The sequence below is a fragment of the Chelon labrosus genome (assembly GCF_963514085.1).
Source record: "Chelon labrosus genome assembly, chromosome: 17".
Classification (NCBI taxonomy): domain Eukaryota; kingdom Metazoa; phylum Chordata; class Actinopteri; order Mugiliformes; family Mugilidae; genus Chelon; species Chelon labrosus.
The window spans coordinates 18,959,323-18,972,877 of record NC_140350.1 but is presented as its reverse complement, the minus strand read 5'-3'; the positions used below and the strand labels follow the sequence as shown (position 1 = coordinate 18,972,877).

The 13,555-nt window shown below is 41.2% G+C and overlaps 1 protein-coding gene across 1 annotated transcript; it reads left to right on the top strand.

Moving 5' to 3' along the window:
• Positions 1–7,494: 7,494 nt before the first annotated feature.
• LOC311501979 (sodium-dependent phosphate transport protein 2A-like) lies at positions 7,495–13,080 on the top strand (the record flags this gene model as incomplete). The annotated part of the gene is made up of 12 exons (XM_084564060.1): positions 7,495–7,817; positions 7,906–8,049; positions 8,143–8,254; positions 8,337–8,532; positions 9,941–10,042; positions 10,246–10,297; positions 10,569–10,736; positions 10,821–10,937; positions 11,402–11,526; positions 12,199–12,311; positions 12,388–12,671; positions 12,791–13,080. Exons 1-12 carry the CDS (start codon positions 7,682–7,684, stop codon positions 13,078–13,080), a joined length of 1,839 nt encoding a protein of 612 aa, XP_084420186.1. The 5' UTR covers positions 7,495–7,681.
• Between the last annotated feature and the right edge of the window lie 475 nt (positions 13,081–13,555).

The following is a 13,555-nucleotide window of genomic DNA, read 5'->3' as shown; positions in this document are numbered from 1 at the left end:
GTCCTGTGCAGTCTCCTGTGTAGTCTCCTGCAATCGATTCCTTCTGCTTATAAACTTATGGAAAGTGGATCCTGGACACCCATATATCACTTGGAGTTTTATTTTTGAAAGTTCCTGAAAGCTACAACTGTTATTTTAAAACTGTTTTACTTGGTGAGCGTGGCCTACAAGGACACCTATACCAGCTGCAGTGACTGGGATCAAGGAGCTAAGCTAAGCAAACCGAGCCAGGCTACTGCTCAAGATGCCTCCCTTTTCCATGGATGACTATCACAAACTGCTCCAGAAGATAGCAGTACTGGAAACAAAAATTCATCGGCTCGAAGTGAATGTGGAGATTAATGGACATTATGGGAATGAAACTACTCTACCGATATCCCTAAACAATGAAAGGGAACAGGCTAACAGAAAGCTAACTGGCACCACCACGACGCGGCAGGAGCCAGGTGTAAATGGCAGTAAAGCAACCTGTCCTCCCTGGAACTCTCTTGGTGTAAAGCCAAAACACTACAAATCGCCTCCCTCAGATATGGGAAGACGGTTATCAGGCAGAACCCAGCACCCGGAGACTCATGATGACACCGAGTGGCCTGCACTGCCATCGCACAGGAATGTCTCTTCAACGCCAGTACCAAGGAGAAAGCATTCATGGACCAAGGCTACTACTAAAACGAAGAGCAAATTGTCTCAAGACGCAGGGATTCTACTAGAGAACAGATTTGCTCCACTTTCACATAACCCTGACTCCCCAAAAAAAGGCTCATCTCCCAGCACCAGAGAAAGGTATGAAGCTAAATCTTATGCTAAAAGGCTACCGAAAGAGCTAACCACTGGGCCTCAAACTCTGATAGTGGGTGACGGAGCTGTGAATGAAATAAAACAATTTTGCACCAAGAAAAACACCAAAGTACTCTGTTTTACCAACAACATGGTGTCTGATATCTCAAGGAAGATCCTAAACATTGCTGCTGAGCATCCGACACTGAAATCTCTCATCATACACACAGGAGCCCTTGATGTTGTGAAGCAACAATCGGAGGTATTAAAACAAGACTTTATTGATCTGATGAACAAAGTTCAGTGTTTAAATACTGAGGTGCTTTTCAGTGGACCCCTACCGACAGTTCGGCGAGGAGATGAGAGATTCAGCAGGCTGATGATGCTAAACAGATGGCTCAAAGACACCTGTGCCGCTCAATCAATGAACTTTATTGACAATTTCAACATTTTTTGGGGACGCAGGCACCTCTTTAAGGCAGATGGAGTTTGCCTTAACAAGTCAGAAGTACAGCTGCTAAGCTCCAATATTTTTTATTCTCTGCGTCAGACACCAACAGCCCTTGTCAAGGACAAGAGGCAAGACAAGCCAAAACAACAGATAAGACGGCGCTCTAGCGAAGGCGCTGCGATAATGACTGACCACGGAGGACAGCGGATCCAGAAAGAACCTGCAACATCATCATCTTCCCCCCAACAAGAGGAGTTTCCCCCAACCCCAAAAGCACAACAAGTGGAGCCTCCCCCAGCCCCAACAGCCCAACAAGTGGAGTCTCCCCCAGCCCCAACAGGAGACTCCCAACCTTCATCCCCCCTGACCCCACCCTGCCCCCAACTCTCTCCACTCAGTCTGGACTCCCCACTTCTGGATTTCACCGACAGGATGAAGAGCCTTGTCAATATTGGAATCCAATTAACACCACGCCAAAATCCCATATTTTCCCCCATTAACCTCCCCCATCGTCCAGCCCCTCCCACTCCACCACCTCGGAAACAACCCTCGACCAAAAGTCACCGAGCCCCCCCACCTCCTCTGAACCATATCTGTGAATCTGACTGATATGTGCCGGGTCCAGGCTGCAATACTGATATCAACTATGTTCTTCCCCAGGAACAGTCAGGGCCCTATGGAGTTCAGGCAGTCTTCTCAATCCCTGTGATGACGGGTAACAGAAAAGTAGTTAAACTGTGGAGAAATAAAAAGGGTTCAATTAAATCTACCAATCTATTGAGTATAGCCTGTCAACCCCGAAACTCACCAGTGTCTCCTGTTATCTCCACAAGGTTAGCCCTACTCAATATCAGATCACTAGCCAACAAATCTCTGTTAGTAAATGACTCCATTTTAACCTATAATCTAGACTTTTTACTTCTTAGTGATACATGGCTGACTGAATGTAGCTGTACTACCATTCTAAATGAAGCAGCACCAGCAAATTTCAGTTTTATGAATAAGTGTCGAAGTGGTAAGAAGGGAGGTGGAGTTGCTGCCATTTTTAAATCAGTATTTCAGTGCAAGGAAACTTTATTTGGTGATTTTAGCTCTTTTGAATATCTCTGTTTTTTAGTAAAGGGGGATCCAAAAGTTATTTTTCTAATCATTTATAGACCACCAAAATACCCAGGAAAATTCTTTGATGAGTTTGCTGAACTGCTGTCAGTTATCTGCACGGACTACAACTTTTTTATCATAACGGGGGATTTTAATATTCACATAGACAATAACATGGACACAAATGCCAAAGAACTTTGTTCTCTACTGGACACTTTTGGCCTCTCCCAACATGTGAAAGGGCCCACACACACTCGAGGCCACACTCTGGATCTGGTTATCTCCAAAGGTGTTGACATTTCTTCTGTTGATATTAAGGACTTGGCTCTTTCAGATCATTTCTGTGTGTTCTTTGACTTACAGATAACTCCAAACACTCAGTTAACCTCTGTGTCTGTTAGAAAAAGGTACATAAATGAGAATACCAGTGCTAAGTTTATGGAGGCTATAGCTATGTCACCAGCCGTGAGTGAAGAGACAGTTGATGAACTCTTGGATAATTTCAACTTGAAAATCTCAAATGTCATGGATACTGTTGCACCTATTAAAACTAAGATGATCTTGAGCAGACAGAGAACACCATGGAGGAACACTATGATGGTGAAGGCTTTGAAAACAGAATGCAGGAAAGCTGAGCGTAAATGGAGAAAAACTAAACTTCAAATTCACCATGACCTCTACAAACAAAGTATTTTTAATTTTAACCACGGGTTACTCAAGGCTAGACAGCAACACTTATCTGAAATGATTAATAAGAATATCAACAACACTCGCACTCTGTTTGCTTTGGTTGATAAGCTTACAACTCCCCCAAAAGAGATAGTTTTAGAAGTTTCTTCCACAGAAAAATGCAATGAATTTGCTTGCTTTTTCAATGAAAAAATCACATCTATAAGACAAAATATCGACACAAATCGTCGAACTAATAAAATGACACCATCCTTAAAACCACCTAGGAATAAATCAGCTATGATGTCAGAATTTAATACAATTGACCAAAAAACCATAGAGCACACAGTTCAGCATCTTAAACCATCGACATACTGTCTTGACACAATGCCATCTGACTTTTTTAAAACTATTGTAAGCTCTGTCCAAACAGATCTGCAGCAAATAATAAATTGCTCACTTCAATCAGGCGCGTTTCCTAAAGCCCTAAAAGTAGCTGCCATCAAACCACTCTTAAAAAAGAGAACGCTGGATGCTTCCATGTTAACCAACTACAGACCTATCTCAAATCTCCCTTTTATAGCCAAGATCATTGAGAAAGTGGTTTTTAATCAACTTAGCAACTTTTTAAACTCCAGTGGACTCTTTGATAAATTTCAATCAGGCTTTCGACCTCACCACAGTACAGAAACAGCTCTCATTAGAGTGTTGAATGATATAAGGTTGAACACTGACTCAGGCAAGGTGTCAGTTCTGGTCCTGTTGGATCTCAGTGCTGCTTTCGACACTGTAGACCACAGTATACTGCTGAACAGGTTGGAAACCTGGGCAGGACTCAGCGGAACAGTACTAGATTGGTTCAGGTCCTACTTGGAGGAGCGGAGTTATTTTGTGACCATTGGAAGCTATCAATCCGATCCAGGGGCTATGACATATGGAGTTCCTCAGGGGTCAGTTCTTGGACCCCTTCTGTTCAGCCTATATATGTTGCCTTTGGGTCAAATTCTCCAGAATTCAAATGTCAACTATCATAGTTATGCAGATGACACACAGATATATCTTGCATTGTCTCCAGATGACTGCAGTCAAATAGAGTCATTGTGTCACTGTTTAGAGAAAGTCAAAAATTGGATGAACCAAAACTTCCTGCAGTTAAATCAAGAAAAAACTGAGGTCATTGTTTTTGGCAATAAAGAGAAGAGGGTTACTGTCAGTAAACACCTTGAGTCACTGTCTCTAGAAACTAAAGACCAGGTCCGAAACCTTGGCGTGCTGATAGACTCAGATCTGACCTTCAACAGTCATATCAAATCAATCACCAAAACAGCCTTTTATCAACTTAAGAACATATCCAGAATTAAGGGCTTCATGTCGCAAACAGATCAGGAGAAGCTGATTCATGCTTTCATTTCCAATAGACTTGACTACTGTAACGGTCTTCTGACTGGACTCCCCCAAAAAAGTATCAAACAGCTGCAGCTCATCCAAAACGCTGCAGCTCGAGTTTTAACCAGAACAAAGAAATCAGAGCATATCACCCCAGTTCTTAAGTCTTTACATTGGCTCCCAGTCAGCTACAGAATAGATTTTAAAGTTCTGCTACTGGTTTACAAATCACTGAATGGTTTAGGTCCAGAATACATGAATGACATGTTAGCAATGTATAAACCCAGTCGAGCTCTGAGATCGACTGACTCAGGTCAGATAGTGGAGCACAGAGTTAAAACCAAACACGGTGAAGCAGCATTTAGCTGTTACGCTGCACACAAATGGAACAAACTACCAGCAGAGCTGAAATCAGCCCCAACTGTAAGCACTTTTAAATCTAGGTTAAAAACATTTCTTTTTTCATGTGCATATGGCTGAGCCCTTTTAAATCATTTTAAATCGTAATCTTGGATTTACACTGTAAGTCCTCTTAATCGTTTTAATATATGTATATATATAATACACTTTTCTTTTTCTTTTTTTTCTTTTTCTTTGTTCTTGCTTTTAACTGTGTGTTCTAATTTGTTCTGTTTTTATGTAAAGCACATTGAGTTGCCTCTTGGTATGAAATGCGCTATATAAATAAAAATGCCTTGCCTTGCCTTGCCTTCGTTCCTCCAGAGTTTTAGGAGTCATTATGATACATAACCCACCCAATGTTAACTCCCCTTTTAAAGTAACTCTTCCGAGACCTGCCTTTGTATGAACCTGTTCAAGGCTGGTTTAATACGTAACTTGTCAAAATTAGATCTAGCAGAATTCCATGGAATCTCAGGAGTGCCAAAAAAAAACAAACAAAAAGGAAACAACATTATGAAATATAAAGAGGAATTAATAAAATAAAATAAACGTAGAAATGCAAAGAGAAATGAATAAATGAATAAACAAATATGGAAATGTGAAGATAGAGAGAAAAAAAACATATTTTCTTTTGCATTTCAAATTTCGTATAGTCTTCTTTTACCGATTTTTTCTCTTTCCTTTGAGGCACTGCTGCGATTCCATAGAATCCGAGATCAGACTTAACCCATATGATTTGGCTTTACATCATTTTTTTACATTTGTACTATTGCTGGTCATAACAATAAGTTGTGTGTTTTGACACACATTTCTCAGGACCTCACATGGCACACTAACGCCACTGCCCTTGTGAAGACGCCACAGCAAAGACTGTACTTCTTGAGGTCACTGAGGAAGGTGGACCTGTCCCAGGATCTGCTATTTTGCTTTTAAAGGAGCTCTGTGGAAAGTGTAATCACCCACAGCATCCTGGTGTGGTTCAAACGCTGAAACCGTGGCTGACAAGAAGGCTCTGGAGAGAGTCATCAAGTCAGCGCAGAACATCATCACAACACGGCTTCCCACACACGTCTGCGCAAATCCACAGACATCACACAGGACGGCTCCCACCCAGGCCTCTTTGTACCGCTTCCCTCAGTTTTTACCCGAAAGCAATAATCGAGCTAAATGCTTCAACTGGCTTCAACTATTACGAGACATACAATAACACAATTAAGCATCAACCAATCATGTTCTGTATGTTTGCTTTACCAGTTCATTTTTAAAATTATGACGACATAACTTCCACGAGTGCTTGAGCGACCCTTCAACTGCAACGCTTCAACAATGTAGCTGGACACACTTGGTAGCTAGCTTTAGAATCATATTCAGCCTGTCCTCTGAACATTAAAATTCTTCCACTCGGCTAAGAGATTGTGCACCATGTCACTATTCAAATTTCCAGTTGCTGCCATGCTGATATACACCGATCATCCACATTAAAACCACTGACAGGAGAAGTAAATAACATTGATTATCTTGTGACAATACAATGTTCTGCTGGGAAACTTTTGGACCTGGCATTCATGTGGATGTTACTTAGACATGTAGCACCCACCTAGACCAGGCACGCACACAAAACCGGTTTAGGAACAACTCAAAAAAACATGAAGAACAGCACAAGGTGTTGACCTGGCCTCCAAATTCACCAGACCCCAATCTGATCAAGTATCTGTGGGATGATCCACAGAGGCCCCTCCCCTCAACCCATAGGACCCAAAGCACCCCCACTAACAACATTCTGCTGCCAGACACCACAGGGCACCCTGTCCAGTAAAATGTTCCTGACAAAGTTGGTGACGGTCAGAAGCACACGGAAATATTCAGAGTTCATCAACAGCAAGGACTGGGGCACAGATCCAAAAGCACTGGCACTATCCTGCATCGGCATGCCAATTGTTACCTGTTCTTACAACTTCAAATGCTTGTTTTTCTAGGCATGCTGAGTCAGGCTGATCAGTTTCAGACAATGATAAAAGCTAAGTAATGAAGTAATGTTCTGTTTTAGGTTGTAGTATGAAAATGTGCTGATTATGTCTTTTACAACAACAATCAGCTAAGGTCTACCACTAGATGTTGCTGTTGCACTTATCTGAAAGACAAACTTCAGGATCCACAAATGGGAAACTCACTTGTTACAGCATCTAATAAGTACAAGAAAATGGTTTGATATTTAATAGAGACCAGTTTGTTTTTTGACATACTCGTGAGTTTAATTTGACAGGACTCCGATCAGCGCAAAATCAAATAGAAACTATAAGTGGCCAGAGTTTTTTTGCAGGAATATTAAATTAAGACAATGAAACTACGACACTGATCTATAAAGTTAGCCTTAGCTGTCCATTACACCAGTAATCCATGCGTTACTAATCGAGTTAATCTACACTACACAGTAGCACCTCCCCTTCTCTCTCTTTTTTTTCCTCCATTTTGCTCTTCCTCACGTTTCATCCTCTCGTGTTTCACTTTATAAAATTAGCACACAAGGTTTGGTCTAATTTTAACCAAAAAAAAGATTGTTCTTCTTTGTTTATGATTGTTAAACGCATTAACTTTCTGAAGCAGTGGGACCATTTCATCAAAATTCAAGGTATGTCAAAAATTGCAAAATACTGTATGTTCCGTGCTGAATCTATAACAGATCTTTCTTTTTTATAAATGTGATATACAGAATATGTAAACCCGGCATTGGTTTTATGTACATTTCTGCAACTTTCAAGTTTACAGCTATATGAACTAACACTATAATCAGACCGTCAGCTGCTGTCTATTTAAGCACTACCTGTACCATTAGTACGTGCACTAACTAGTACTCATTCTGCCTCTTTTTCACGTATGTGACACCTAGATATAACCATGGAAACTCTGTGCAGACCACAGCAGGTGAAAACGGTGACGCTGACTCTCTGCAAAATCCCCCTCCTCTTTCAGCTGCTCTACTTCTTTGTGTGCTCCCTTGACATTTTAAGCTCTGCCTTCCAACTAGCCGGAGGTAAGCACAGACAGTCTGTTTAGTTACTCTACAGCATAAACCAAGCTTGACCTATGACTTGTCTCTCTTTGCCTGCGTTTCCTCCCAGGCAAGGTAGCAGGGGATATCTTCCAGGAAAATGCTATCCTGTCTAACCCAGTGGCGGGTCTGGTGGTGGGAATTCTGGTGACAGTATTAGTCCAGAGCTCCTCTACCTCTACTTCTATCGTAGTCAGCCTAGTATCTTCTGGTCGTGAGTGAAAATACTGACAAATTTTAATTATATCATTTGTGATAATATACTTAAAATAAGCTCAGTTTATATGTTCTCTGTGTGTCTGTGTAGTGCTGGATGTGCAGTCAGCCATTCCCATCATCATGGGCTCAAACATCGGTACATCAGTGACTAATACCATTGTTGCGCTAATGCAGGCTGGAGAGAGGGATGAATTTGAAAGGTACATTAGTGTGTGTATGCTGTGTATAGTTTTATACATTTTGAACTCATCTTACTCATCTTTTTTTTTTTTTTTTTTCCAGGGCATTTGCCGGAGCTACTGTCCACGACTGTTTCAACTGGTTGTCTGTGTTGGTGCTTCTCCCTCTCGAAACTGTGAGTGGGCTGCTGAGGCGACTCTCGCTGGCCGTGGTCAACACGCTGCACCTCAGCAGTGGAAAAGAAGCCCCTGAACTTCTTAAAGTCATAACTGAACCCCTGACTAAAATGATAATCCAGGTACTGTGTCTCCCTAATTCCTGGAAAAGGTCATGCATGGAAATGCCGCATATTAAAATACATTTTGCATAATTATTCTGCATCAAAAGGTTACCTATTAAAAGGCAGTCAAAGTCAGTCATTACTGAGAAAGACCATTGTCTTAACAGACAAACCCATTGCTCCCTTCAGTGCAATGACACTAACAAGAGAAAGTGTACAACAAAATATTAAGTGATACAACATTAAATTGGTATTGGCTTGTAAAGCTAACCTGAACAGTGGATAAAGATGGTTTTCCCACATCCAAAAGGCCAAAAAAAGCACAAACCCACACTGTTAAAAATTTTCCTGTAAAATAACAGTAAAGAACTGGCAGCAGGGTTGCCATTACGTTACTGTAAAATTGACATTTTTTTTTACTGTCACTAAAATTTACAGTTTTGTACTGTTATTGAAAAATACAGTATGGGACTGTTTTTTTTATTACTTTCCTGTATAAAAATGGTAAAGAACTGGCAGCAGGGTTGCTATTATGTTACTGTAAAATTAACATATTTTACTGTCATTTTACAGTTTTGTGTTGTTATTGAAAAATACGGTGTTTACTGTTTGTTAAGATTACTTTCACAATACTTTACAGTCAGTACTGGTTTGTTTAAAAATACATTATCAGTCTCCACAAAATGTACAAACTGTGAAGGGTTGCAGGGTCTGCTGGAGCCTATCCCAGCTGTCATCTGGGCACCCTGGACAGGTCTCCAGTCTATCGCAGGGCTAACATAGAGAGACACTCACACCTATGGCCAATTTAGAATCACCAGTGAACCTAACCAGTATGTCTTTGGACAGTGGAAGGAAGCCGGAGTACCCGGAGAGAACCCACGGACACAGTTAGAACATACAAACTATACACAGAAAGGCCCAGTCAGCCCATGGATTCGAACCCGGGACCTTCTCGCTGTGAGGCATCTGTGCTAACCACCTCGCCACTGTGCCGAACGAACAGATCCAGCTTCCCATGTGTAGCTCAGGTTAAATTTCCCAGAATGCAAAAAATACATCATGATACCATGATTTAGAAGGTTTGGATGAATTATTAGCGGTAAAATGCTGTATTTTAGGAGAACAGTATAGTCCTGTTAAAAGAACAGTAAAATCACCAAAATTTCACATCATTTTTTTGTTTGTATTAACAGTAGAGTGGTGTATCCAAAAATAACAGGTTAATACTGTTTGGAATTCTGCTGTAAATTAACAGGAATTTCTAACAGTGCATGTTGGAATTTTTTAAATAGACCCAGCAAGTTGCACAAGCTAAATGATAACTGTTCATATCCTTGAATTTTACCTGTTGATAAATAATTAATGGCAGTACTAGACTGTACTAAAGTAGCAATAACATCCTGATATGATTATCTCTGTGCAGCTTGACCGGTCTGTTCTCACAGCCATTGCTACAGGAGACCAGAGCATGAAGAACAAGAGTCTAGTGAAGCAGTGGTGTCCAATCACAACTGTCAAATTACAGGTATAATATTTATACAATATATCTATTAAATACCGCTTCTTCTAGAGGAGTACTGTGTGTTGAAATACCTATATAAGTCATGTTGTTGCAGATCATGTCAACGATTTTCCACTATTTCTTAAACGACTGCTCAGATATTGTGCATATGTGTTGTGTTGAAGTTGTCTCTTTCTCTCAGTCTGCCTCTTTATTACTGTTAACAGGACAACGAAACATCTTGGGGCGCACACAACCTATCAGGGCAAACGCAGAAATGTACGCAGCTCTCGATATTTCAGTGATTTTAAGTTTTAAAGCCGTCTGTGCAATAATTCCTCTTCTCCTACTTGCGTGTCACCACATTTGACTTGTGCACCGATAATCAAGCAATAGCCTCCACTGCAAATTAAACACTAGCTAGTTAGTTGCTGCTCTGAGATAGAAGCTGTAATTTCTGCCTTCCTTTTCTTCTTGGTAGTTTAGTGAATTTAGTTTCTTACTCCAGCCATCTTGCCCTCTACATCACATCTTTGTCTTTCTACTCAAGGCAGGCATCTCTTTGTGAACAGCTCTTTGTCAGACTTGGCCATAGGTCTGATTCTCCTGGCTTGCTCCCTGCTGGTCCTCTGCAGCTGCCTGATACTGCTGGTTAAACTCCTCAACTCCCTGTTGAAGGGCCAGGTGGCCAGTGCTATTAACAGTATTGTTAACACAGGTGATATGCAAAGACGTAACCATGTTTAGCTCATGTACGATGAGCTACATCCTTTTATCTCTCCCTTGCTGTGTGGTCCTGTAGACTTCCCGTACCCTTTTACCTGGCTGGCAGGTTATCTGGCTTTATTAGTAGGAGCAGGAATGACCTTTTTGGTTCAAAGTAGCTCTGTCTTCACATCTGCCATCACTCCACTCATAGGTAAGTGATATTCATATCTAGCTCGGTACTTGGTGCTTTCCCAAATACCTGAACTTGCACTATGTATTTGATACCTTGCAAACTGCTGCATATTTTACAAGAAATCAGATATTTTAGATGAACACTGGAGCTTGTTCTCATCTGTTTAACAGTCCACGTTAACTGTCAATGAATTACCACTTCAGTCTTTTAGTTTCATGGAGCCCTCTTGCATGCTTGGTACAACATTAACAGGACTGTAATGGATCACAGTTAAGCACCATTCATACTGTACAGACTGTATAAACTCATATTCAGCTATTGAAGCATCCTGTTAATACTGTTTGTCTAGGCTTTTTCTTTTCAATCATTTGTTTCTTACATTTGTCTTAATGTTTTGTGATTTAAGCTGCATTCACTTGTAGATGTAAATGTAGAATTGCAGCTATCGCAGACTGGACTTTACCATACTGCCACCCCTTTAGGGATTGGTGTGATACATATTGAAAGAGCCTACCCTCTAACCCTGGGGTCCAACCTGGGAACCACTACTACAGCTACACTGGCAGCCCTGGCCAGTCCGAGGGATAAACTAGCTGCTGCCACACAGGTACTGGTACACACATAATCACTACAGGGAATCTGAAAGGACATACAATCTTTTCCTGGAGAGGTACCCGAACCAAGCACTGACTCACACTGACCCTGACCCGTCAATGTTTTCCAATTTTGAGATGTGGTGTTTGTCCCCAATTGCAGGATAACTGGTCTTGAGTCTAGTGTGTGTCCCTGAAAGTGACATGAGACAGACCTACACACACACACACATACACACACACACACATATATATATATATATGTGACTATAATATTGAATTTCCTGGTCCCCTTACTCTACGCCAGAGGGTCCAATCCGGCCTGCAGGATGAATTTGCAAGGTGTGAAAATTACATAGAAAAAATAACCTATGCCCTAATATCACGTACAAACAGCCCTTAGAAGAGATGTGAGAAAGTGGTCAAAACACACACACACACCCACAGCTTGCACCTTGCATTTTTGTGAGAACATGACATGACGCTTTAACCAGTCGGATGGAAACACCTAACTAAACCTATGTCTAGTTTTAACCCTCAAGCACCCAAAAGCAAGGTGTATTCTTCTGTCATCTCTTTCTGAGAAAATGTCTGGTGTATATATTGTAGGTTATACCTTTTCTCAACTTTTTATAAGTAGTAATGTGTGACTCCTTATTTAATCTTCACCTCCTTATTTGTTTCAGGTTGCATTATGTCATTTCTTCTTTAATCTTCTTGGTATCCTGCTGTGGTATCCCATACCAGCCACCCGCTTACCCATACGTATGGCCTGTGCTCTTGGCAACTGCACTGCCAGGTACGGTAAGCGACAGTTTCCAGTCCAACAAAACGCCTTATAAAATAAATAATAAACCTAACACTCACGTATCCAGGTATCGCTGGTGTGCCGTCTTGTACCTTCTCGTTTGCTTTCTGCTGCTTCCATCCCTCGTGTTTGCTCTCTCCATGGCTGGCTGGAAGGTGATGACTGGGATTGGCGTGCCGGTCGTTGCGGTGATTATATTGGTTGCAGCAGTAAACGTCCTCCAGGTACGCAGGCCAGATTGTTTGCCGCGTAGACTACAGAGCTGGGACTTTCTTCCTACTTGGATGACCTCGTTGCAGCCCCTGGATGGCCTCATCACCAGAGTGACCCTGTGCTGCAGGCGGGGGAGTGGTAAATATCGATCAAGATACAAATACCCATCTCATCTTATCAATTTAACACTGATTTACCTCTTTCCTGTATTAGTTTCTAAACACCAGATGCTCTCCTTGTGCTGTTTTTGCGTCTAGGGTGGAGTTTTAAGAGAAAGGATTGTCCAGTAACATCCCTAGAGGGCATTACTGTCGACGCTGAGACAAGAGTGAAGGAGAAACGTAAGCGGAATGGAGAAGAAAGCGATGACATCGGGGTGAAACAAAGAGAATTGGACGGTCCAGGATGTCTACAATTTCATGAGGAAATGAATACAGACAACATGTCATCAGGAAACATTTTCCATCCCTTGACTGCAATGCAGTCAACAGAGAAAAACACAGACTCAGACAATGGGTGCACTCAACTACAAAGCACTCGCTTGTAGTCCATTTACTTTACGTCTTTATATTTTTACTTTTTGTCGGACCAGATAAAACAAAGGGGTCAGAATGAACCAGATGAACCACACTATATGACATTTTCCAATGTCTAACTAAGAAAACCATATCAGCTGGGTATATACACTTGCATGTGGAGCAGTGAGGCGAGCTAAATCATCTGCTTTTAGAATAAGATTGGACTAGCTAATAACACACTGGTTTATTTCTACTACACAAAAGAGAATTATTAACAATTTGACTTTTTATTTAACACAGCTAATGGAAGAAGACTCCATGACTGCTAATTGTGCTAACTTGTAATGTAGTGATTCTTTCAACTGCGGCAGAAGCAAGGCATGAACTAACAAACCCAGAACTGAAACTCTGTATAGAGGAATGAGGAAAGAAAAAACAGTGCTTAGTATTACAGTAACTCCTTTTATGATACTTGCCGACATGTGTTTATTTTTAAGTTTATAT